The sequence below is a fragment of the Ascochyta rabiei genome, chromosome 9 (genome assembly GCF_004011695.2).
Source record: "Ascochyta rabiei chromosome 9, complete sequence".
NCBI lineage: Eukaryota > Fungi > Ascomycota > Dothideomycetes > Pleosporales > Didymellaceae > Ascochyta > Ascochyta rabiei.
This window is the reverse complement of record NC_082413.1, coordinates 214,721-235,232: the sequence shown is the minus strand read 5'-3', so window position 1 is coordinate 235,232 and position 20,512 is coordinate 214,721. Positions and strand designations below refer to the sequence as shown.

General features: G+C 52.9%; 8 protein-coding genes across 8 annotated transcripts, besides 4 other annotated features; 2 read left to right on the top strand and 6 right to left on the bottom strand.

Moving 5' to 3' along the window:
- Nucleotides 1–143: 143 nt before the first annotated feature.
- On the bottom strand, nucleotides 144–2,194 carry EKO05_0005631 (uncharacterized protein; the record flags this gene model as incomplete). Its single annotated transcript, XM_038939828.1, has 6 exons — nucleotides 144–573; nucleotides 628–838; nucleotides 895–1,313; nucleotides 1,363–1,484; nucleotides 1,547–1,934; nucleotides 2,004–2,194. 6 exons carry the CDS (start codon nucleotides 2,192–2,194, stop codon nucleotides 144–146), a joined length of 1,761 nt encoding a protein of 586 aa, XP_038798648.1.
- A 1,231-nt stretch (nucleotides 2,195–3,425) lies between these two features.
- On the bottom strand, nucleotides 3,426–4,443 carry EKO05_0005630 (uncharacterized protein; the record flags this gene model as incomplete). The annotated part of the gene is made up of 2 exons (XM_038939695.1): nucleotides 3,426–4,297; nucleotides 4,347–4,443. 2 exons carry the CDS (start codon nucleotides 4,441–4,443, stop codon nucleotides 3,426–3,428), a joined length of 969 nt encoding a protein of 322 aa, XP_038798647.1.
- A 701-nt stretch (nucleotides 4,444–5,144) lies between these two features.
- Nucleotides 5,145–6,158, top strand: EKO05_0005629 (uncharacterized protein; the record flags this gene model as incomplete). Its single annotated transcript, XM_038939631.1, has 3 exons — nucleotides 5,145–5,283; nucleotides 5,334–6,010; nucleotides 6,063–6,158. The coding sequence occupies 3 exons, from the start codon at nucleotides 5,145–5,147 to the stop codon at nucleotides 6,156–6,158; spliced, it is 912 nt and encodes a 303-aa protein (XP_038798646.1).
- A 733-nt stretch (nucleotides 6,159–6,891) lies between these two features.
- Nucleotides 6,892–6,951: a mobile genetic element.
- A 984-nt stretch (nucleotides 6,952–7,935) lies between these two features.
- EKO05_0005628 (uncharacterized protein) lies at nucleotides 7,936–8,954 on the bottom strand (the record flags this gene model as incomplete). The annotated part of the gene is made up of 2 exons (XM_038939583.2): nucleotides 7,936–8,701; nucleotides 8,749–8,954. The coding sequence occupies 2 exons, from the start codon at nucleotides 8,952–8,954 to the stop codon at nucleotides 7,936–7,938; spliced, it is 972 nt and encodes a 323-aa protein (XP_038798645.2).
- Nucleotides 8,955–10,820: 1,866 nt separating this feature from the next.
- EKO05_0005627 (uncharacterized protein) lies at nucleotides 10,821–12,017 on the bottom strand (the record flags this gene model as incomplete). The annotated part of the gene is made up of 2 exons (XM_038939593.1): nucleotides 10,821–11,892; nucleotides 11,947–12,017. 2 exons carry the CDS (start codon nucleotides 12,015–12,017, stop codon nucleotides 10,821–10,823), a joined length of 1,143 nt encoding a protein of 380 aa, XP_038798644.1.
- A 1,403-nt stretch (nucleotides 12,018–13,420) lies between these two features.
- On the bottom strand, nucleotides 13,421–15,104 carry EKO05_0005626 (RNA polymerase-associated protein rtf1; the record flags this gene model as incomplete). Its single annotated transcript, XM_038939592.1, has 3 exons — nucleotides 13,421–14,133; nucleotides 14,183–14,886; nucleotides 15,031–15,104. The coding sequence occupies 3 exons, from the start codon at nucleotides 15,102–15,104 to the stop codon at nucleotides 13,421–13,423; spliced, it is 1,491 nt and encodes a 496-aa protein (XP_038798643.1).
- Nucleotides 14,971–15,004: a tandem repeat.
- Nucleotides 15,105–15,289: 185 nt separating the features above from the next.
- Nucleotides 15,290–15,317: a tandem repeat.
- Nucleotides 15,318–15,458: 141 nt separating this feature from the next.
- On the top strand, nucleotides 15,459–16,280 carry EKO05_0005625 (ubiquinone biosynthesis monooxygenase Coq7; the record flags this gene model as incomplete). The annotated part of the gene is made up of 1 exon (XM_038945778.1): nucleotides 15,459–16,280. One exon carries the CDS (start codon nucleotides 15,459–15,461, stop codon nucleotides 16,278–16,280), a length of 822 nt encoding a protein of 273 aa, XP_038798642.1.
- A 108-nt stretch (nucleotides 16,281–16,388) lies between these two features.
- On the bottom strand, nucleotides 16,389–20,302 carry EKO05_0005624 (uncharacterized protein; the record flags this gene model as incomplete). Its single annotated transcript, XM_038939597.1, has 2 exons — nucleotides 16,389–17,439; nucleotides 17,490–20,302. 2 exons carry the CDS (start codon nucleotides 20,300–20,302, stop codon nucleotides 16,389–16,391), a joined length of 3,864 nt encoding a protein of 1,287 aa, XP_038798641.1.
- Nucleotides 18,337–18,368: a tandem repeat.
- Nucleotides 20,303–20,512: the final 210 nt, after the last annotated feature.

Sequence of the window (20,512 nt, the reverse complement as noted above, 5' to 3'; positions counted from 1 at the left end):
CTCCACTGAGCAAGCACCATACTCGGTCTTGAAAGTAATTATGCAATACATTGCAAGCACGATTGTTTCATCTGTCTAAACTCTTACACCCTCGGGAATCCTTCATCTTTGTGGACGTGCTCACCAGCTAGGCAAGTCCACCGCTAAAATACTGTATGAACAGCCTTCATGATATAGGCCTTGACACCCGTCTGCTTCTCGCCGTGCATCTCCTGGATGCTCGCGCGTCTCTGGTCTTCCGTCACACCTTCGCCGCTGATCAGGTCCCTCTGTTCCTGCCTCATGCCAGTATAGATGTCGATGTCCTTGGTTGCAATCCACAATGGACGGTGCGAAGGGAACTTGAACCAGCTGTAGACCTTCCAAATGAAGTACAAGACAACAAGGAAGGGTGCGGCCATGTAGGTTTCGAAAAAGTTTTCGGCGCTGAGAGGTGTTCCACCGACAGGGTAAAGTGCGACGTAGAATTGGGCGATGAGCGCAATGGCGCAGATAGCGAAGCATATCCAAGAGCCCCAAACGCCGAATGAGGCTCTGTATGGGATCTCATCAACAGTGTGGCCTTTCGATGCCCTAAAAAAAATTTAGTGCCGAGACAGACTTTGCATACATTAGCATGGAACTCACCAAGCCCTGCGGAAACGAATGTGGGCGAGAGCAATACTGCCGAAGACAAACAGTACAGTGATGCCAGACAAAGACAGCAACCAGGTGAAGATATCTCCGCCGCTGGGAGCAAGATTAATGTATGCCAGCAGTCCGAACAGAAGTTGTATAACCACCACAACGACTGGACGACCCTTCTTATCGATATAGGCGGTGAATTTCGGACCCATGCCTACACAATCATTGCGATCAGTAAGCGAATAGTATGGTATGGCGCAGGCCACTTACCGTTCGCCGCAAGAGCCTGCATCGTGCGTGTGGAGCCAAAGGTGCAAGCATTGGCGACGCTCATGACTGCAATGAGAATGACGGCATTGAAGATTGACGGGAGGGCCTTGATTCCAGCGAGCTGGATAGCGATTACGAAAGGTGAATGAAGCGAGCTGGAGCCAGCACTGCCGTTCAGTGCTACGTTGTCCGCGGGTACAATAAGACCGACCAGAGCAAGGTTCACGACGTAGAAGATCATGATACGATAGATGACTTGCTTCGCGGCCTTTGGGATCTCCTTCCTTGGGTTATCCGTCTCAGCTGCCGCTAAGCCAGTAAGCTCGGTGCCAGTGTATGCGAATGCCGCATTGACGAAAACGCCGCAGAAGCCATGGAAGCCGTTCATGAACCCTGCGGAGGTCACGCCAGGGATATTGCTAGAAACAGTCAGTAAATAGCCGAGCGATCCGAGCAGGGAGGACATACTAGTATTTGCTGCCGATGTAACCTCTTTTGTCGCTTGGCACACCTCCAGTGTCAATAATGATGCCTAGAATCATGAAACCTACGCAAGCCAAGATCTTTATGATGGATAGCACGTATTCGACCTGTTCAGAAATGTTAGTCCGGTTGTCTCATAGCCGGACACGTTACAGAGCAATGCACTCACCTCGCCATAACCCTTGACACCAAAAAATTGGATTCCAATTAAAGCCACGAGAAGTGGTGTAATCCATGCGGCATTGCTGATGCCCTCCGATCCTGGCCAAAAGTGGATGATGTTGCAAGCAGCAGAGATCTCGAAAGGCAGGACAGTGAGCCAGCTGATAGCGTACTGCCACCCACAGGCAAAGCCCCAGGATGGATCGACAAATCGACAGATGTACATGGTGAAGGCTCCGTTGATTGGGTACATGACTGCAAGCTCGGCCAATGCCTGCATCATGAAGTAAATCATAATGCCGATGACGGTAAATCCGATGATGACAGAGGCAGGTCCACCAGTGGTGAAGGAACTGGCAGAACCAATGAACAGACCGGAGCCAATGGCACCGCCACTGTATTAAAAAATATTGTCAGTCGCAGCGAACCAGTTGTTTCATTGGGGAGTATCTGGCGAGACTCACATGGCAATCATCTGCATGTGACGACCCTTCAAGTCACGCTTGAGTTGGTTCTGATCAGAGATGACGATGGCGACATCCTCGCCATCGGTACTGAGCTGACTTGCTTTGACATGATCTGTCAGGGAGTAATGCGTGGATGGGACGTCGTGGTGATTCTTTTCCATCCCGGCAGTCTCGTGCGCGAAGCTCATGGTGGCAAGGACGTGACGACAGCCGGCGAGGACCGTGTGACACTTGGATTAAACTTAAGAAGGAGTAATTGCGTCTGTCTAAAGTCGCAAACGTTTGAGACGTCGTGCGGCGATCAAGAAAAGGGGGTCAGGATGGAGGACACGAGTGAAAGAAGCAAGGTGTGCGCGAGACGGCGTAATATACACGACGGCACGCAACGAGGGACTGGAACATGAGGAAGCACGCGGCAAACAATCAGTAGCGGCCATCTGGTGGCTGCATCCGGGCGCAGGGACCCAGCCTATCTTCGCCCACGAACCACTATACCTACCCATCCTGGCACGGCGTTTGACACATAATTGGTATAGGACATTCTACTAAGATCTACCGAGCACTCGTATCAGGGCGCCCTTGCAAACCTAGGCTTACGCACCTTGATATCATGCAACACAATGTGTGGATTAATGTAAGACTGGTCCGAGGCCTCTGTGACTGGCTGTGAGGATACATTATGAGGTCACTAGGTGCCTGGCTCGCGGACTCGTTTCAAAGCAAAGGATAAACATCGCTTCTGGCGTCTCTTCACCACAGATCGTCCTTTGATTATGCCTATCTTAGCTTGCGTCATCTCTTGTCATTTGCGACGCCCGAAAAATCGCTCAAACTTCCGACGAGTTATCTGTGAACCGCTCAGCCACTATCAGCGCTAACCCACGCTACAAGCGCGCTAGCTCACAATCGGGGGGCTTATCTCTACTAAGAGCCCGCTAGGACATGCTTCGACGCTTCGAAGCAAGCTTACATAAAAGCTTGAGTGCGGGGTTGCTCCAGGCACGCAGGTGGCGTCCACTTGTCGCAGGACCGATGTGCGTGCACTGCTACCTACCACATTCGGCGAACCAGATCCCTGCGCAGTAGCATCTGCAGCCCCATGTGCACCTGAAACTCGTCTCGCATCCACTGATAGATATCAGGGATACATCACTTTTAATAGCTGTTGCTCTTTTTGTTGTTGAACAAAGTGATTTGTTTGTCTACACGGCTGGATCAGGCCCTCCATATGCTGGCCAGTCGCACGTGGTAGGGGGCCGTACATGCAATCGCTTGATTGGGGCATGGATCTGCTTACTTTGGTGACAAGACAACCTCGACTTCAACATACAAAGGGCACGACTGTGCACACCCAGGAGGATTCAAGATTAGAAGCTTTCATGTCCTCGTCGTATCGAACCCCAACAAAGATAACTAACTTTACTTTCTCAGGAATCCAAGACCCCACCTAGATTGGCTAGCGCTGCCCGCGCCGTCATGAAGCTCCGTCAATCTACCTTTGCCGTCGCGATTACTTCTTGTACTAGGCACAACCTCCCTTACATCACGGGACTCTCTGGGGCGTCGCTCATTACGTGAACCTCCAGAACTCCTTCGATCGGTGCGGCGGAACATAGCAGCTTCTTGCTCACGCTTCTTCTGCTCATCTCGTTGCAGAGCTTCACGCTCAAGAGAGAGTTGTTCCCGGAGCTCGCGCTCTTCTTCCTCTTCTTTGAGCCGTTCCTGCCGGAGCCTTTCCTCCTTCTTGCGGAGCTCTGCGGTAATGACCCTCCCAGCGCGTGTATCCTCAACATCGCAAGGATTACGAAGCTCGAGTTGTAGTTCCATCTTGCCTGTTGCCGGATGCTCGAGTAGTTTTTGGATGATGGCAAGCCCAGAGGCCCGATCACCAGTGTACCGCATGTACTCGGCTTGCCTTTCTAGCAACGGGTTCCAAAGATCTTCGGCTCCAACCAGCTCGCTCTCGCGTTCTTCTGCCTCACCGAGAACATCTCTGTGAAGCTTGTCCCACATTGTAGTGCACAGCACTAGGTGCGGATAGAAGTGCTTGCCGCAGATGGCTCGCACGATGTCAAATACTAACCGGTGAGTTCCGGTGAATCGCCTCTCATCAATGCGATGCAGATACACGACCCCGGCAATCGCAGCTTTGTTTGTCTGCAGCCAGCCAGCGATAGCTTTGAGGACATCCAAGTCTGGGCGCGAAGTGTCGCTAAAACCGGGTGTATCGATGAGTTGGACGACCTGCCTGTCGGCTAAATTAAACTCTACGGCTTGGCAGGTGGCCGTGACTATTACTATGAGCGTTTGTACTTCTCGAGCTGTTTTGGTGGATCTTACAGGATCTGAGATCGTGCCCAACTCCAACTGCTTGACCAGAGGTTGTGGCTACGAAAGACGACTTGCCAGTACCCGTGCCGCCCAAAACAAGAATCATTTTTGGTCGTTGTTTTCTTTGAGGCAGCTTAGGAGCCATCGAATGAGCTGCTCCTGGAGTTACTGTCACGATGGCGGAGCCTGTACTCTCATTGGCCTCCGTGGAGATCTGATATCGAGACATGGTCGGCCTTTGCAACGTCTGTGAGTGCGGCATTCGCATCTCAAGTATGGAGCAGGCCTTGGCCTAGGAGCCAAAGACTCTTGGCAGGATATGCCCCATGTCAAAGCTAACACTTCTCAATAAAGGTCACCGGTTCGAGTACAAGGCAGGGCAGGCGCACGGCACCGTCAGAGTGTGACAGCCAGACATGCTTACTACGGTATCACCTCCCTCTTTAGGCACATTGTGCGCAAAAGATGGCGTTTCCAAGAGTCAGATATCATGTGATCAATATTATTGATCGTCTTATCCTTGGGGTCTCAGGATTCCGTCTGACTTGCGTCCTTCAGCCTTGCGCGTAGACATGCTTAATTGGAGCGGTCGCACACCACAAAGAAGGCTTGGCAGTCTCAGTGGGCTCACTGTCAGATTCTTGGCTTGATGGAGGACTAAGGAGGCGCTTGATCCGCGGATGCTGTTCCACCGACTTCTTCAGCCTGATGCGTAAGAATGAATGAGTGTTAACGATAAAACCCAAGCGTTCGGCTTTACGATCAATCCATACCAAGCAACTCACACACTAGCAAAAAGAGCTCAAGATGTCAGTAGTGGCGCAGAAAGGAGATGTGCTCATCGCGGTCGTCGGTGTGACGGGCGCTGGTAAATCTACCTTCATCAACAAGGCCACCGGGCAGACCACGAGTTCAGGCATGCGGGAGGGGAACACCTTACGTTCTTGTACGAATCTAGACCCAGAACAACCACGAGAGTGTACTGATGATCAAAAGGTACACAGAAGGTCCAAGTTGCCCGTTGCCAGATCGGGGGCAAGTGGGTTTGTCTGATTGATACGCCTGGATTCGACGACACCAACGTGATGGACTCTGATACCTTGAAGAGCATTGCGGATTTCCTACACCTTTCCTACCGTGACAACAAACTACTCCACGGAGTCATACTTCTTCATCCAATCGATGGGACTCGTGTAACAGGCAGCGAGAGAAGACGCACACGACTTTTTGAGAAAATCTGTGGAGCGAACGCATACGCAAGGATTGTCATAGCTACAACTATGTGGGAAAAGATGGCTAACCAAGCAGAGGGAGCTCGTCACACGCAAGAGAGGATTGCTGACAAGGAGTTCTGGGGCGCCATGGTGTCCCAGGGTGCGAAGGTAGAGAAGCATCTCAATAATGCTCAGTCTGCTCGGAAAATCGTCTCGATGGTGGTCAATAACCCCTCTGTAGTTCTACAGATGCAGAGGGAGCTCAACCAGCATCAGGGCAGCGTCTACAACACCAGTGCGGGAAAGCAGCTAGATGCAGATCTCGACCAGACAGGTGACCAAGTACGAAGAGAGATCGACAAGCTCAGGGGAGAGCGTAATGCAGCGGCAGAGATACAAGAGCTTCGAGCTGAGCTTGCTAAAGTTGAAGAGGATCGTCAACGTCTTAGAAGCGCAAAGGTAAGCCAATCATTCCCTGTCCGAGCCTAACCAAGCTAAGAAATTTGCAAAGACGTCATGGCAGCTCTTGACTCCTGCATGGCTCGCTACACTCATCACCGGCGCCGGCGTAGCCATCGCATCTCCTGCAGCATGCATCGTCCAGTAGTGTTGCTTGTCGCTTACAATCTTGGCGCAGTCTCGATGCACAATACTCTGAATACGCAGTGACAGAGTTGGCGTTTGGATACTTCGGCCGTTCTCTCTGCATTACCGTTGCCACGCTTGCTTTCCGCAAACATAAGGGAAGTCTTGGGCGGACTTTGCGGGATTTCCACAGAGAGCACGCTCATCGCCCGCCAACACAGCCGTTGCAACGTCGAAAACGATCAATGAATCTCTTCCTCTATGTCTGCATTACGTGTTCTATTCCGAATCACTGCACGTGAGAAATGAACGTTCGTATACATTGCCTACATGATCATGGTAATCACGAACAATACCGTTCGCGCCGCTTTGTGATCCAAAACGCGCATACCAATAAAGCTCTCGTGGTTCCAGTAGGCACTCTGCGTCCTCTCGCCCACCACCGTAACATCCCCCTGAACTCCGTGTCTCATATGCGTGATGCATCATTCGAGAAAGTCTGAGCTTCCTAGTGGAGTGGAATCGGAGGAAAATTGCATACACATCAACACAGCTCGGGACGTGGGGTTCGTTCAGAGCGCTTTGTTGTGTATATACATCCCATGTCTGGACCTGCGCGTCTCGAAGAATTAGAACCAGTCTGGTTGGCATCTGTTCTGCACTTCTCCGCTTCTGATGCCGATCACCTTCTTTTAGTCAGCTTGAATGCTTGGTGTAAAATGCCAACGTGCGATGCATTGTGTGTCACTCTTTGATTGGTTGACTGGTTGGCTGGTTCAACATCCTGTGTGAGCTTGAGACTGTAAAAAATGAGACGGGTAATAACTCCTAAGGCGATGCATAATTTTGATTACAAGAGGTTTTGCTTTTTGCGAATACAGGTAATGTTGCAATCAAAATTTAGGAAGTACGTGCATAAGGACGGACTTGTCAGACCTGGCCATCTTCTATTTCTCCAAAGATTGGTGAGTGTTGAGACTGTACTACGTGTTCTTGTGCAGTACTTGCGGGCGGTGCGTGTCAAAACGTCTCTCGTCGGTTTGCAATCGCATTTCCAGAAAGAGAGTAGGAAGTAGAAAACGGGGGATATTTCTGAGCAACCAATCCCCAGGAGACCTCACCAAGGTGCGGCTCGACCTCGTCGGCTGGCGGATGACAGGCAGCACTTATCATGAGGCTTGATGATCCAGTCGGTGGTAAACTTGGTGTCATTCTAACCAGGCCGACGAGTCTCACAACAGCGTAGAGGCCTACGCCGACAGCGAAGAACGCCACCAGGCTTGAATGTGACACGCCACATGATGATCTAGAAGTGCTGCCCAAGTTTTTACCATCACGATCGAAATAATCGATCCGGACCAGGAAGAAGCTTTGGGACAGAAGCCAGTGAAGTATAGCACTGACTGCGACCAATGGCAACGCGAACCGATAAGGTAATTGCAGGAAGTAGGTGCCACGTTGTAAGCCTCTCGGTTCAGTAACGCGCAGACCTTTTCTTTCTCCGGAGCGGCCCAATTTGTTCCACTCATGCGCACTAGCCATAGTAGTGCAAAGTGTGTTCATACTTATGTAGCATAGTGAAAGCAAGACTTGCGGAAAGTTTGCGATCCAGGCGTTGAAGACTGTTATTCCACCAGAGCTACTGGCGTCTCCTATCAGAATGGAGGCTTCTGAAGAAGTACCCCATGCCCAAGAATTCGTCGATCCAGAGTCAGTGGCCGTGGCGAGGACAGTGAGAACAACGGATAGGCACGCCATCCTAGGCTCATTAGTATGCGCATGTCGATGATGGTAAACACTTACGATATGAAAAAGATGACTTTTTTGTCAGTACGAATCAGGTCCGAGTAAGAAATGTTAGGGGCGAAAGTTGCGGTCTGCGTGTAGAAGGGTGTCGCGCTATCGCTCAGAGGTGACTTTACCCGGGGTAGTTTGACTTTGATCTGGTAACTGTTGTTGCCTCGGTTGTCTCGCAGAAAGCTTCCTTCTGTGATCGGATCAGGTTGTTCTAGAAATGATGCTGACGCATCCCCCAAAGTTACGATGTGTTTTGAGCGAATGCCGATCAACACGCTGATCATGATGCAGAGCTTCAAAGTGTTGAAAACTATGACAACGATCATGTACTGGGCGCTGATTTGTAAACGGCTCTGGGACCCCGTCTGTTTGGCGAACGCGGATATAATATGCATTGATTCCGGCGCGGTAAGGTTCGAATTCTTCGCTTGAAGGGGACCTGAGCCTACATAGTAAGGGACCCAGTCAGGATTTGTCATATTCGCTGCGATGTCTCTGAAGTTTCCTTCAGTAGTCCAAGGTAGATAGTCTTGCATTTTCAGTGTCGTGGTGCGTGTCGTGTTGATGACAACCTGGTCAATGACAAGATAGAGATCACTATGGCCGGACATGAATTGATCTGCATATGCCAACCTCCAGGTGCCGTTTTCCATAAAGGTATAGGTTCCGTTGTTACGAAGTTTGTCTTGATATTCGTTCGATTGCTTGTCGATAGCGAAAACGTGGTAGTCGTTACTGGCAATGACCTTGAAGGTAGCAGCGTTATAGCTTGAAGGTCAGCTATTGCGTTGCAAAAAGGACTCGAGGCTTCTTACAAAAGATGTAAGGGTATGGAGGAAAGGGCTAGTGTAATGCAGAGCACTGCTCGTTTTCGCGAGATCTTGGGAAGGTTGCGAGTGCTCAGGATCCCAACTTCAAGCCAATCCCCTCGATAATGAGCTCGATCGATTTCGCGGCGAGTCGGTGAGCTAAGAACCTGCATCGTATAGTTGCTGCTGGCCAAAAGAATAGAGCTCAGCATATTGATGAACAAATGGAGGACGGTATTCCACCTGGAGATCGTTGCTCCGTCGCCGTGCATTATATTAGCGAGGCCGTCTTGGTCGTATCCTCCGGGCTGGTTGTAGCCGATAACCAGAAGGGCAATGTTACAGCATAGAACCAGGGCTGACATGCAACTTCCAAAGAGCACACCCATGCGCCAACCATGGTAGCGACTGCATCGAAGACGATCGTTAAAGTGAGTATGATATTTGGTTAAAAGTTTAGAGAATCTGGGGAAGAGCGTGGCTAACAGATCAGGTCCTTTCGTGCTCTTGCTCTTGCTCTTCACAGCCACTCCCTGCCCGCAACTGTAACGCAGTCAGCATTGATCTGGTCGGTGGGGTCATTGACCGTACAGGGGACAGGCTTCGTTGGTATCGTGTAGATTGTCCAACGAGTCAATTTCACGTAGTGATCCAGAGCCTCCTTGATCTTGGGTATGCAAGCGCTCACTGAATGGCACGACGTGGCCGTCCAGAAGTGCATCGTGGGAACGGAGAGAAGGTGTTTCCGAGGCAAATCCCTGCCTGATGTCTTGCAAAGGGTGGAGTTCGGGTTCACGCAAGAATAGATAGCCTTGTTGCTGAATCGCAGATTGATGAGCCATTGGCGGCTATCAACTCACACTCGTAAATGTATAAGAGCGCAAAATAATTTGTAGAAGCACAGGGCGACCAGGCTGTATTTCGTACAATCATTCACCGATGAAATAGATTGCGATACAACGTCTGGGGTCAACGAGATTTGCTAAGCTGCTGCTGAAATAGCTCTGGCTGCACGGCACGGCATGCAGAGCGCGCCATACTATTGAGTGTAACGCCACGATTACTCAACGTGGCAGTGTGGGGTCGCGTTGTGGTTGTTGGCACAAGGCTGAGGTACGCTCCATCACAAGGAATGTTCACAAGCATTGGTTCTTCCAATACTTGCGCAGTATGTGAGGGATATTCTGTCGAGTAAGTGTTTAATTTTTTGTTAAAAAAGAAGAGAGTTCTAGCTCCGAAATGTAGTATAGGCACCCAGTGTGCTTTAAGGAAGGTGCAAATCTCAGCCGCCCCTCCAGCAGTCCAGCCGAACCTGCTCTTGGCACCGATCCATTCAGCTTAGACAGAAGTCTGGGCACCTCGGAAATACAGCCTACTTGTACCACGGGTGGGCCTGCCATGCAATTGACTTCCGAACCTTCCTCACAGTGATGGAGCGATGCTCGTGCTGACAGGAACCAGAGTATTTCCAACCGCACCCCATTTCTCCACTTCGAACTAAGCATCGCGCTCATGTCCAGGCCATCACATTCGAGAAGCTGGATCATTCCAATTCAACCCCCGACCAGATTCGTGCTGCGTATAAGCAGCCAGCATCCAGTGACGAGGTTCTGCTAGCCTGGAACGCGTCCTTGGATTCGATGTGAAAACGAAGTAGCGCTTCACACGCGGAAAGTGTAAATCAAGGGCACCACAGCACGGTAGCTTGATGAAAGAAAAACTGCGTCGAGCTGTTGCTTGCAAGTGAGAAAGAGGGCTGTGGAGGCGCAGCCTGCACGTGTAAGGCTGACGGGGACCTGCAGATGGTCATATGATTGCTTCGCTTCCAGCTGGCACTCAGGCAGGTTCGCGTGAACGACAGTAGGATTCGTACAGATAGGGCCGTCATTATAATTGGATCGGACCAGCTGTTGCAGGAGTAGTAGCAAATTGGGTTCTGAAAGATTGTAGCATGGCACTGTTGCAGCTGCACTACTATCTGCGTATCTTCATAACCCTGTGTGTACCGCCGAGGCATCATCTGGAGTCAAGACCACTGCTTCCCTATGTAGATACGCCATGTATAATGATGTTTTATCCTACAGCCTATTACAAGCATCCCCAGGCTCAACATCATTTGAGCACGATGGCGAACAAGCAAAGTCATGAAACCGCACTGCTTGTGTCTCGACACCGATATCCTCCATTGTTGACTTCTGCGCAGGGGCTCCAACATTCTCTACCTGAGGAGACATTGAACCCACCAGCGTCATCGACTGCGTGCTTTTGCTTCTACAGCTATCGATTGGTGGTTCATACGTTCTAGGGCGAGATGATATCGTTCGATTGTTTGAATGTATTCCAACGTTCGCTGTGCGAGCATGAGGATGGAAGGTCCACGGCTGAGCACTCTCGTTGAAATCGCCGACCTCGAACAGCTCACGCAGGATGGTCCAGGTGAATGGAATGTTGGCAACGATGATCGCCATCGATGATTCGCGAACGTACCAGAACATCCATGTGTCCCTGTAGGGATGCCAGAATGAGTAGTAGCTGTTTAGTGCAGCTGCCGCAATGACGAAGATGCCAAGGGAGAAAATACCGCATAGGACGAGCTTCTTTTTCCATGGCAACGTTGAGCGGATAAGCATCTGTAGTGCGATGCACAACATGACGAGGTCGGACGAAATGTTGAAGACGGCCTTGGTGATGCGGTGATGTACAAGAGTATTGCACTGCGGAAAATTTGTCGGTACACGGTAGTACTCCGGAAACGGACGACACCACACAGCGAAGTACAGTATCTGCATGACCATATATCCAAGAGCCACGTAGATGGACAGGACTTTGATAGCGACGTTCTCGTTGCGCAAAGCCGTGCGAGTGAGCCGGTAGTACATGACGAGCAAACAAGCCTTGCATGACCAGATGACAGATATCTGCATCTGTTCCGTGACTATCATCATCTTGCTTCCATATGTGCGTTGTGACAACTGGCCAGCGGTGAGCGCGCCAAAGTCAAAGTTGGGCGGTTCAAGATTCGATCCAGCCTTCAGCCATCTATTGGACACTACCACTAAAGTAGTGTAGGAGACCGTGACGAAGAGACCCATGATCCAGTCGTCAACCTGAAGGCCTTTCAGCGAGCGGAAAAGGATCCGACGGGCAAGACTGTTGCGGGCATTGTCAGCTATCGAGGCTGCGCAGGTGAGGCAGTAAGCTTACAGCCGTGCGATAATCATTCCTAGGGCGCAGATATACCATATCCATGATTCGCGACTGAACGACATCGCCATTGCAAAGATAGTGGAAGACTATGTCTTCGCCGCCGACTGGGTCTTGCTACCCGGGATCCAATTTGAGGGTTGGAAGTTGTTGTTGCCGGAGTTGCATTGCGACGCGTGTGAGCCGATTGCGCGTGCTGCACAGTGCGGCTGGACACTTAGAATAGCCGTGGAAGAATATCAATGAAAGCGCAAGAGACGCGTGTGAAGCAGTGAGGTAAAGAGAGAGGAACACGAAGAAACCAGAGAAGCTGAAGTTCCCGAGATAAGATGATGCGGTGACGGTAGTTGTGATGTGTGATTCGATGATAGGTGGGGTCTCGCGCGCTAAGGTGTGCATGGCATCTGCGCCACAAACTCTTGGAACTGTCAACCAGTCCGTCAGATCCCAATGCGGGGATGCATTAGGAATTGATCGCTTCGCACCATGACATGGCCTGTTGTCAGCATCCCGCGCTTTTCACAATCTCCTCGATTCTCACGCTTCAAAGCGCGTGCTTGATTGAATCCCGTCACGGCTGTTGGATGTTGAGAAGCAGGGTAGTGATACGTTGGTAAGATTAGCAACGCTTGTAATATCCGACATTATGCAGAGCAGAGAACAGGACTCGCTCAACCTCACGTCCGACTTGGAGGACGTGAGAATCCTCCAAGCTGCATCGCAACTTGCATTCCAGTCGTTTCTCTTGTTAACCGCACGCAAGCGAGACGGTTAATTTCCAGACTGCAGTCTCGACCGTCCATCCTTTGTCTGCTCACATAGCACATAGCACACTACTCCGGGAAAGGCACGATTTATTTTTAAATCAGCCATAATGCCATGGACGAAAGATGATCACATGACTGTATTTGTGGGGTCCCCCCCCCCCTCCTTTTTTTTTTCGTCAAGAAGATTCTGGGCCTTGTTCAATTTCTGGAAGGCATAGCTGGATCATTGAGAATTTTGCAGGTTCTGGTTGACAGTAGTATTGAGAGGCGACATGATCTCACCTCTAGCACTGGATAGTCTACCATGGATGACAGAAGAGCTGAGAAGAAAGCAGAAAACCACGGTTCTTGATTCCGGAAACTTACTTGAAAATGTCGATATCCAGCATGAAACCCTGGACACATTGATTGAGTCATAATCCAACCCAACATCACAGATAATACGACTCAACAACACGTACACAGCAGAGGTCAGTAACAAAAATGGGTATATTGATAAGTTGCTAGATTATGCAAGCTGTGGAGACTTGCTGCACAGAGCAGAGCTGTCTATGGCGATGTGGTGGATGGTGGATAGTAGATGGTGGATGGCAGATCTTTTGATAGCGTGGATGAAGGTACTGCACACGCTCTGAACGCCGGTGTATGCAAATCAAGAGTCCAAAAGTGAGTCGGGAAATGACACGGTAGGGGCGCGACCAAGTCCCTTAGATGGCAATGTCGATATCCAAATCCATGCTCGCAATGAAATCATCGTCGGTCTTTGGTTTCCGGAACGTCGGCAGGCCTTTGCGTTCCGACTTCTTCTTGTCTTGCGGCTTTGGTGTGCTGGCTCGCGACGTGACATCGCCGTCGCCGTCGCCAAAGAGCGCATCAGTCTCGCTTTTGAGTGTGGCCTCTTCTTGCGCTTTCCTGGCTTCCTCCTCGGCGCGCTTGCGGGCTGCTTCCTTCTTCTGCTCCATTTTCTTCTGGCGTTGCTGCTCCAGCTGGACTTTACGCACACGCTCCGCTTCCTTAATGCGGTTCATGCGGTTGAGCTCCGCGGTCTTCACAGCGGCGGCTTCTGACTGTGTCTGTATCCGTGGCTGTGCGTCGATGGAGTTGCGGTGTAGGAGGTGTTGGTACTTCTTCGCCTTGGCAATGCGTGCGTTGATCTCCGACTCGGTCCAGTGGTGATTCTGGAGGCTCTTGAGATCGTCGAATTTCCGTTCGAGGAAAGACTTGGAGGGTAATTTGGCGTTGGTCTCAGTAAGCGACTGCTTGTATACGTCCAGATCCCTATCGTCAAAGCGCTGGTTCGACAGAAACTGAAACTGGTAGTCTTTCTTGGTCGAACCATGCTGCGCCACGACGTATTGGTCTGTGGCGATCTTCGCCCCGTTCTTGCCTTCGAAAAGGTAGGGCTTGCCTGTGTTGATGCCTGCCATGGTGGGTGAGCGGTGTGGTGGGTGGCATTGCAGAATACATACCTTTGATTTGCGCCATCTTGTACTGTGTTCGGCGCTGCGCGTCCTGGCCGACGCCAACACGTCCAAAGGTGCCAGTGACTGCATCTTCGAAGCCAGGATAAAAGCAGACTTCCGAGAAGAAGCCGCGACCCACGCGTACAGAGTCGAAGTCCCGGAGGGTAGCGGGCAGCTCTTCGCGAGCTTTTGCAGGCGCACGGTCGTCCCACTCGACGTCGCTCTCGCCGTCAGCGTCGATGTCTGAAGGGCCGTCACGGCTCGCTGAGCTCGAGCGCCGGCGGTGGGTGCGACGGTCGCTATCTCGCTCTCGCTGCTGGCCGCGCTGTTCTCTGTTGCGCTTGTACTCCTCCAGTTTGTCGTTTGTGCGCGCCTTGACCTTGGGCCGGCTGCTCTCGCGGTGCATCTCGTCTGGCTCCTCGGAATCGACCTTCCGTTTCCGGTCGTTCTGGAGGTTTGCTGCACGCCTGGCCAGCTCAGCGGTGAAGTTTGCTCTGCTCATCTCCTCGGCACGCTGGCCCAGAATCTCTTCGCGGTCGAGCTGCGACATGCCCAGGATCCTCCTCTTGTCGGCCTCGTCAATGTACTTGCCCTCGAGGGGGTAGGGCACGTCGGTCGACCGTGCAGGCGGCTCGTCGTCGCGGTCCGAGTCGGACTCTTCCATGGCATCTGAGCCCAGAGAGTTGGGCGATGATGCTGCTGGCGACGAGCTGGGCAGGGTCAGCGTCGTTCAGGAGGCGTCGAGGGCCTGCAGAGAGACAGGCGGTCGTTGGGAGCCACGTTCGCGATGGCAGGATGATGCAGATGATGCAGATGATGCAGATGATGGGGGCAGAGAAAAAGAAGCCACTCACGCCTCGCCTTCTTCTACGTCTGCCTCTTCGTCGCCGCCAGCGAGGGCGAAGAGTTCGTCGTCGATGTCAGACATGCTGAGGAGGATGCGGTCGAATTTGCGAGCAAGTGGAGATGAGATGATTCCGCTGGTTCTGCGTGAGGAGAAGATGGCGCAAGAGACGGTGGTCGGCGGAAGGGCGTCGGAATCAGGGGCGTGGGAGAGACGTTGGAGCGCAGCGGTCGGGGAAACGAGGATTCAAGAGCCTCCTTGGCAGGCGCGTCAAGTCAAGTCAATTCAAGTCAAGTCGACGCGAGTGGGTCCCGCTAGCGTGGGTGAGCGCATCATGGCGAGCATGGCGAGCTATCCTATCACGTGACTTTTACATTGACTCTCACTTCAACCTCGGCCAGATACTCGTCACTGGTGTCGATACAACCACACAGCACCATGCCAGCAAGATTGCTCTCAACAAACACATGGGCGCGCAGCCAAGCGCCCATCCTCGACTTCCTCGCCCCCAGAGCCCTCACACCACGCACACTGCGCACAGCGACATGGCCGACATGGCCGACACCACCAACACCACGGCGCCACCACAGCACAGCAATCCCCCCCTCGAACGCACCCACACCAGACTCGACCGCCGCCTCCCACCTCGCCCCACCCAGCGCCCCCAACCCCAGCCCACCCATCCACCCTCTCTCCGCCGAGCAGCGCGCCTTCCTCTCCTCCGCCCTGCGCGTGAACCAAACAGGCGAACTCGCCGCAATCCTCATCTACGCCGCGCAATCGCCCGTCCTGACACGCTCACACCCGCACCTCCGGCCGCTGATGAAGCACATGTACGACCAAGAAGCCGGGCACTACGCCTTCTTCAACGACGTCATCCGCAAGCACCGCATCCGACCGACCGCCATGACGCCCGTGTGGACCGCGGCGGCGAGTTTTCTGGGCTGGGGCACCGCGCTCCTGGGCCGCGAGGCGGCGATGGCGTGCACCGAGGCCGTGGAGACGGAGATTGGCACGCACTACAACGAGCAGGTGCGGGTTCTGCTGGACTGGGCGCGCAAGTGCGAGGAAAGCGGGCAGACGCTGGGGCCCGAGCTGGAGGCCTTGGTCGGGCAGTTGCGGAGGATACGGGACGAGGAGTTGGAGCATTTGGATCATGCCGTTGAGAACGATGCAAAGGAGGCGAAGCCGTATGAGCTGCTTACGGAGGCAATAAGGGCCGGGTGTCGTGGCGCGATTTGGGTCAGTGAGAGGGTGTGAGCGTGTACCATGAATAATGTACAGAGAGCAGGTCGCACATCCCAATAGTCAAGTGTGAATATATCCAATCCCATATCAACCCCAGACGCCACGCTAAATGACACCCAACTACTCGAACCCACCCCCCAAATCCCCCAACACACTCCTCATCCCGCCCTTCCGCCTCGCTCCATCCACCTTCTTCCTCAACACCTCCTTGCGCTTCTTCTCCTTCTTCTCCAACAGCGCCCGCCTCTCCGCCTCTCTGGCCTGGGCGTGGATATTGCTGCGGCCTGTCCCACCTCTCCTGACAGCCGCCTCACCACTCTGACTGTGCCTCTCGCTCCTCTCCGACGTCGCAGACAGCGTACTAGTCGCCTGGCGAATCAAGCTGGGGATGCGAAAGCCGGGCCCCGTGGCACTGCGCGAGGGCGCGTGGAACGCGAGGCCCTCTGCGCTGCTCTGCGACTGCGACTCCTCGAGCGTGGACTGCCGGGATAGCGTGAGGCGGTCGACGACTGCTTTGCGCATCGGGCGGTCGACAATCTCGAGCTCAGAGTCGGAATCCGAAGCGTACTGGCTGTCTGGCACTACGATGCGCGAGTCTTCCAGTAGCTCGGAGACAGAGTGCTGCACGTCGGCGAGCGTGATGGGGCGGCGTGTCAGGCCGTTGTCGACGCGGCGGAGGTTGGGCGGTGCACGGTTCTCCTTCTGAGATGACGAGGGAGACTTGCGCTTCAGTAGGTTGGGTGGAGGCATGACAACCGAATCTGTCTGGGAGGCTGCGAGCTGGCTGTCTGGAACCACCGTCTCGCCCTCGGCTCCATCTTGTTGGATCTGTTCCAACTGCGACTGACTTTCCGAGTCCTCAGCGTAGATGCTCTTTGGCTCGGGCATCTCCAGGAAGTCGTAGTCTGCATCGTCTGCAAAGTCGGCAAGCGTCTTGAAGAAGGCTTGTTGTTTTGGATTCTCGGCAATCTTGCCGATGTTTTCGTCGCTCATGAGTGCTTTTTGCATGCGTGCAAAGTCGGCGCGCTTCTTGCGTTGCTTCATCTCGGCTTCATCTTCAGAGTCGGACATGTCGAAGGCGTCGCGGCCGGCGCGCTTGCGGAGACCACCGTTCATGAGATCTTTATAGAGCTGGTTGATGTTCTTCTCGTCATCTTTCTTGGATTTGTCGCTATGAGACTGTTAGTGATTGGGAGAGTCTGATGAGTAGGGAGAGCTTACGCGTAGAAGGCAGCGATCTGTCGCTCGTCTACCTTGACTTCGCTATGGTCGATCATGTTCTTCAGTTCATCGTCCTCCTCGCCGCTTTCGTCGTCACTAATCCCTCCAATACCTGCGTACTCGTCTTCAGATTCGTCGGCCTGCTCTTCGACGACGTTCTTAGCCAGACTCGTCTTCTTGTTGAACTCGTCGATGGCCCTCTGCTTCTTTGCACCCTTCTGCATAGCGCGGAAAGCATCTCTGTGTTTTGGAGGTCGCTGGATGTCATCGACATCACTCATGTCAGAAGCGGCATCAATGAGGTTTTCCTCGATATCGGAGAGCTCGACGGCAGCTTCGCGGCGACCGCGCTGGAGCTTGCCCGTTCGCTTCTTGATCGGCGACTCAGCGACAGACATCATGACGGTGTCCATGGTAGAAATCGGGGCCATGAAACCGGCTGGTGAGCGAGAGAAAGAAAAACCAGCATCTTGCGTAGGCTCAGGAGCTTCTGAGAACTGAGTACGTGAAGGACTTGGTCCGACTACCTGACTTATACCCAAGCTGAATTGGGATTCGGCACCAGTCTGCAACTCTTTGCGAGGCGACATGAGTGACTGGCTGTTAGGTACCAGTGTGTCATCTGCCTGGCTGGAGTTCGCACCAGGTTGGGTGTCTGGTAAGCTTCGGAGGAAATCCAGAGAATCCTGCTCTGGTTCCTGATAGGTAGCTTGCGAGTCGTCCAGGTTAGCCATGGTCCCTGCGAACATCTGTGTGAGGCCGAGACCCGTGTTCGAGTTGCCGAAGCCAAATACAGCTTTTGCATCGTCTTGGGTCGCTTTCTGGGTGGGTGAACCAGGTTTGGGCGCGTCGTCGTCGCTCTCGTCTTCATCGTCGACGACTCTCCGGGATCTTTTTACTGTCTGTTTTCGCACGGGAGCGATGTGCTCATCGTCCTCGTCGGCCAACTCATCGGGCATAGGCGCATCTTCGACTTCAGATTGCTCGTCCTCCTCGGCGGCTCCATCAATCAAATTATTGGAGGCCTCGACATCTTCGGCATCTTCATCCTCCATTGATTCATCTTCAGAGCCAGAGAGATCGAGCTCAGCTTCCTCATCTTGCTGATCGTCGTCATCGCCCTCCACCATGTTCTCTTCGCCACTGGCAACGTAATCATCGTCCGACTCATCACTCGAGGGCAGTTCGTCAATGGGCATTCCATTGGCCTCCGCTTCCTTCTTCTCAAGCTTGGCGAGTTTGAGGTCTTTTTGCCTTTGTTTCTCGAACTGGGCCACAATGTCTTCAATTTCAATCTGGTTCTTCTCCCGCTCTTCTGCAGTCTCGACGTGAATACCGCGGCGTTTGAGTTCCTCCAACCTCTCTTCACGCATCTTTTGCGCTTGTTGACGGGCCTTTTGAGCTAGAGAAAAGTGCATCTCGCTGCGACTGATCGTCCTGGGCCCTTTGCGAGTGTTCTTTGGAGACGTGAGATGTGCGAGATGGCGAAGGGTTACAAATGATTTTGAATCATCCTGCTCTTTCGTGCGTATGCGGTCAAAGACTGCAAATCTGCTCTTCGGCGCTGCCTTAGCACCATCGTCAGAGTCGGACAGTTCAACCATGGCGTCATCCAGAGGCGTGACGGCTCGTACTTGAGCATGCTGAACGGTCACTGGCTGTGCATGTGTTCCCCAAGTCCGTGTAGGGAGGTGTGCAAACTCTGGTGCTCGACCTTTACCCTTATCTGTTCTTGTGGGTACGGGTGTAGCATCATCCGCTTGCTCGATGACCGTTGCCTTTGGTGTGGAGTTTCCATCTTCAAGCATAGCCTTCTCTGTGGCACCGTCCTGATGTGGTGGGCTCGTGGGCGGTGTGTCGTGTATTGGCTGAGCTTCGATGTCCGAAGATACAAGCGCTGATATGGGTTCTGGGGTAGGCGGTGCCGTGGCTGTTCCGTCGTTTGGCGCGTTGAACCCGAATTTGGTGAATAGGTCTTTTGTTGAATATCGCTTCTTCGTCTTCGACTGATGAGTCAGTTGCATGTTACGACTGATTCGTTGCTGGTCGCGAGCCATAGCTTCCAGCGCTTTCTTGCCTGCCCTTCGAGTAGGCTTAGACTGCTGAGTCAATCGCCTGTCGATTTCGCCATCGGTGTCACTACCAGCATCCTGGTCTGGTGAACGCCTGGATGCCGGCTTCGTTGCCCGTTGAGTTTCTTCTTCTTTCTGCTTTGCCAACCTCTCGGCTTTGATACGCTTTACACGATCCTGCAGGTCAGCGGCAGCGGCGCGTTGTGAGGAGGGGTCTGAATTGGAATCAGCAGAGGCCCCGATTGGAGATCGCCTCTTGACCGGAGAGGGGTGTGGTGAAACAAAAAGACCAGGGGACGACTGGCGAGATCGAACGCTGGGCGTTGGCGATGCGTTTACGCTGGAAGGCTGCTGCTTCGCTAATATGGATTTACGAACAGGTTTCCGTGTCGGCATCTCCTCTTCGTCGTCGCTGCTGAGAGCCGCGACAATGACAGGCTCATCTTTCTGAGCTCGTTGTTGCTGCGACTCTTTCTCCGCCGCCAACCGCTGCTTCATGCGCTGGTACGCGCTTTCGGCATCCACCTCTTCTTCTGCCTCGGGCGATTGCGCTTTGGGCTGTGGCCGTGGCTCCAATAGAGAGCTGGTGGTGGTAGGCATATCCTCCGAATCAGATCCATCGCTGGCGGAGTCGGCACTGCTTTCCGAAGAGTCGCTCGAGTCTGATTTTCGTAGGGCTGCTAGCAGCTTGGTTCGGGGTTTTGAGGACGCAGAGTTGGCGCCTAAAGATGCTGTCGCCATGTTGTCTTTGCGATTCGAAGTGAGGGGGCAGCTCGGGATTGACGCGTTCTGTTCGCGTACACGTGCGGGCTCGTTTGCTGAATCGAAGCTTGCTTCTGAACAAAATATCACGACTTCGCTAAGATTGGGAAACTGACATGAAGATAGCGAACAGAGCCGCAATTGGGAGGTGGACAACGTAGGAATGTTCGTGGCGGGGAAAGCTCTAGC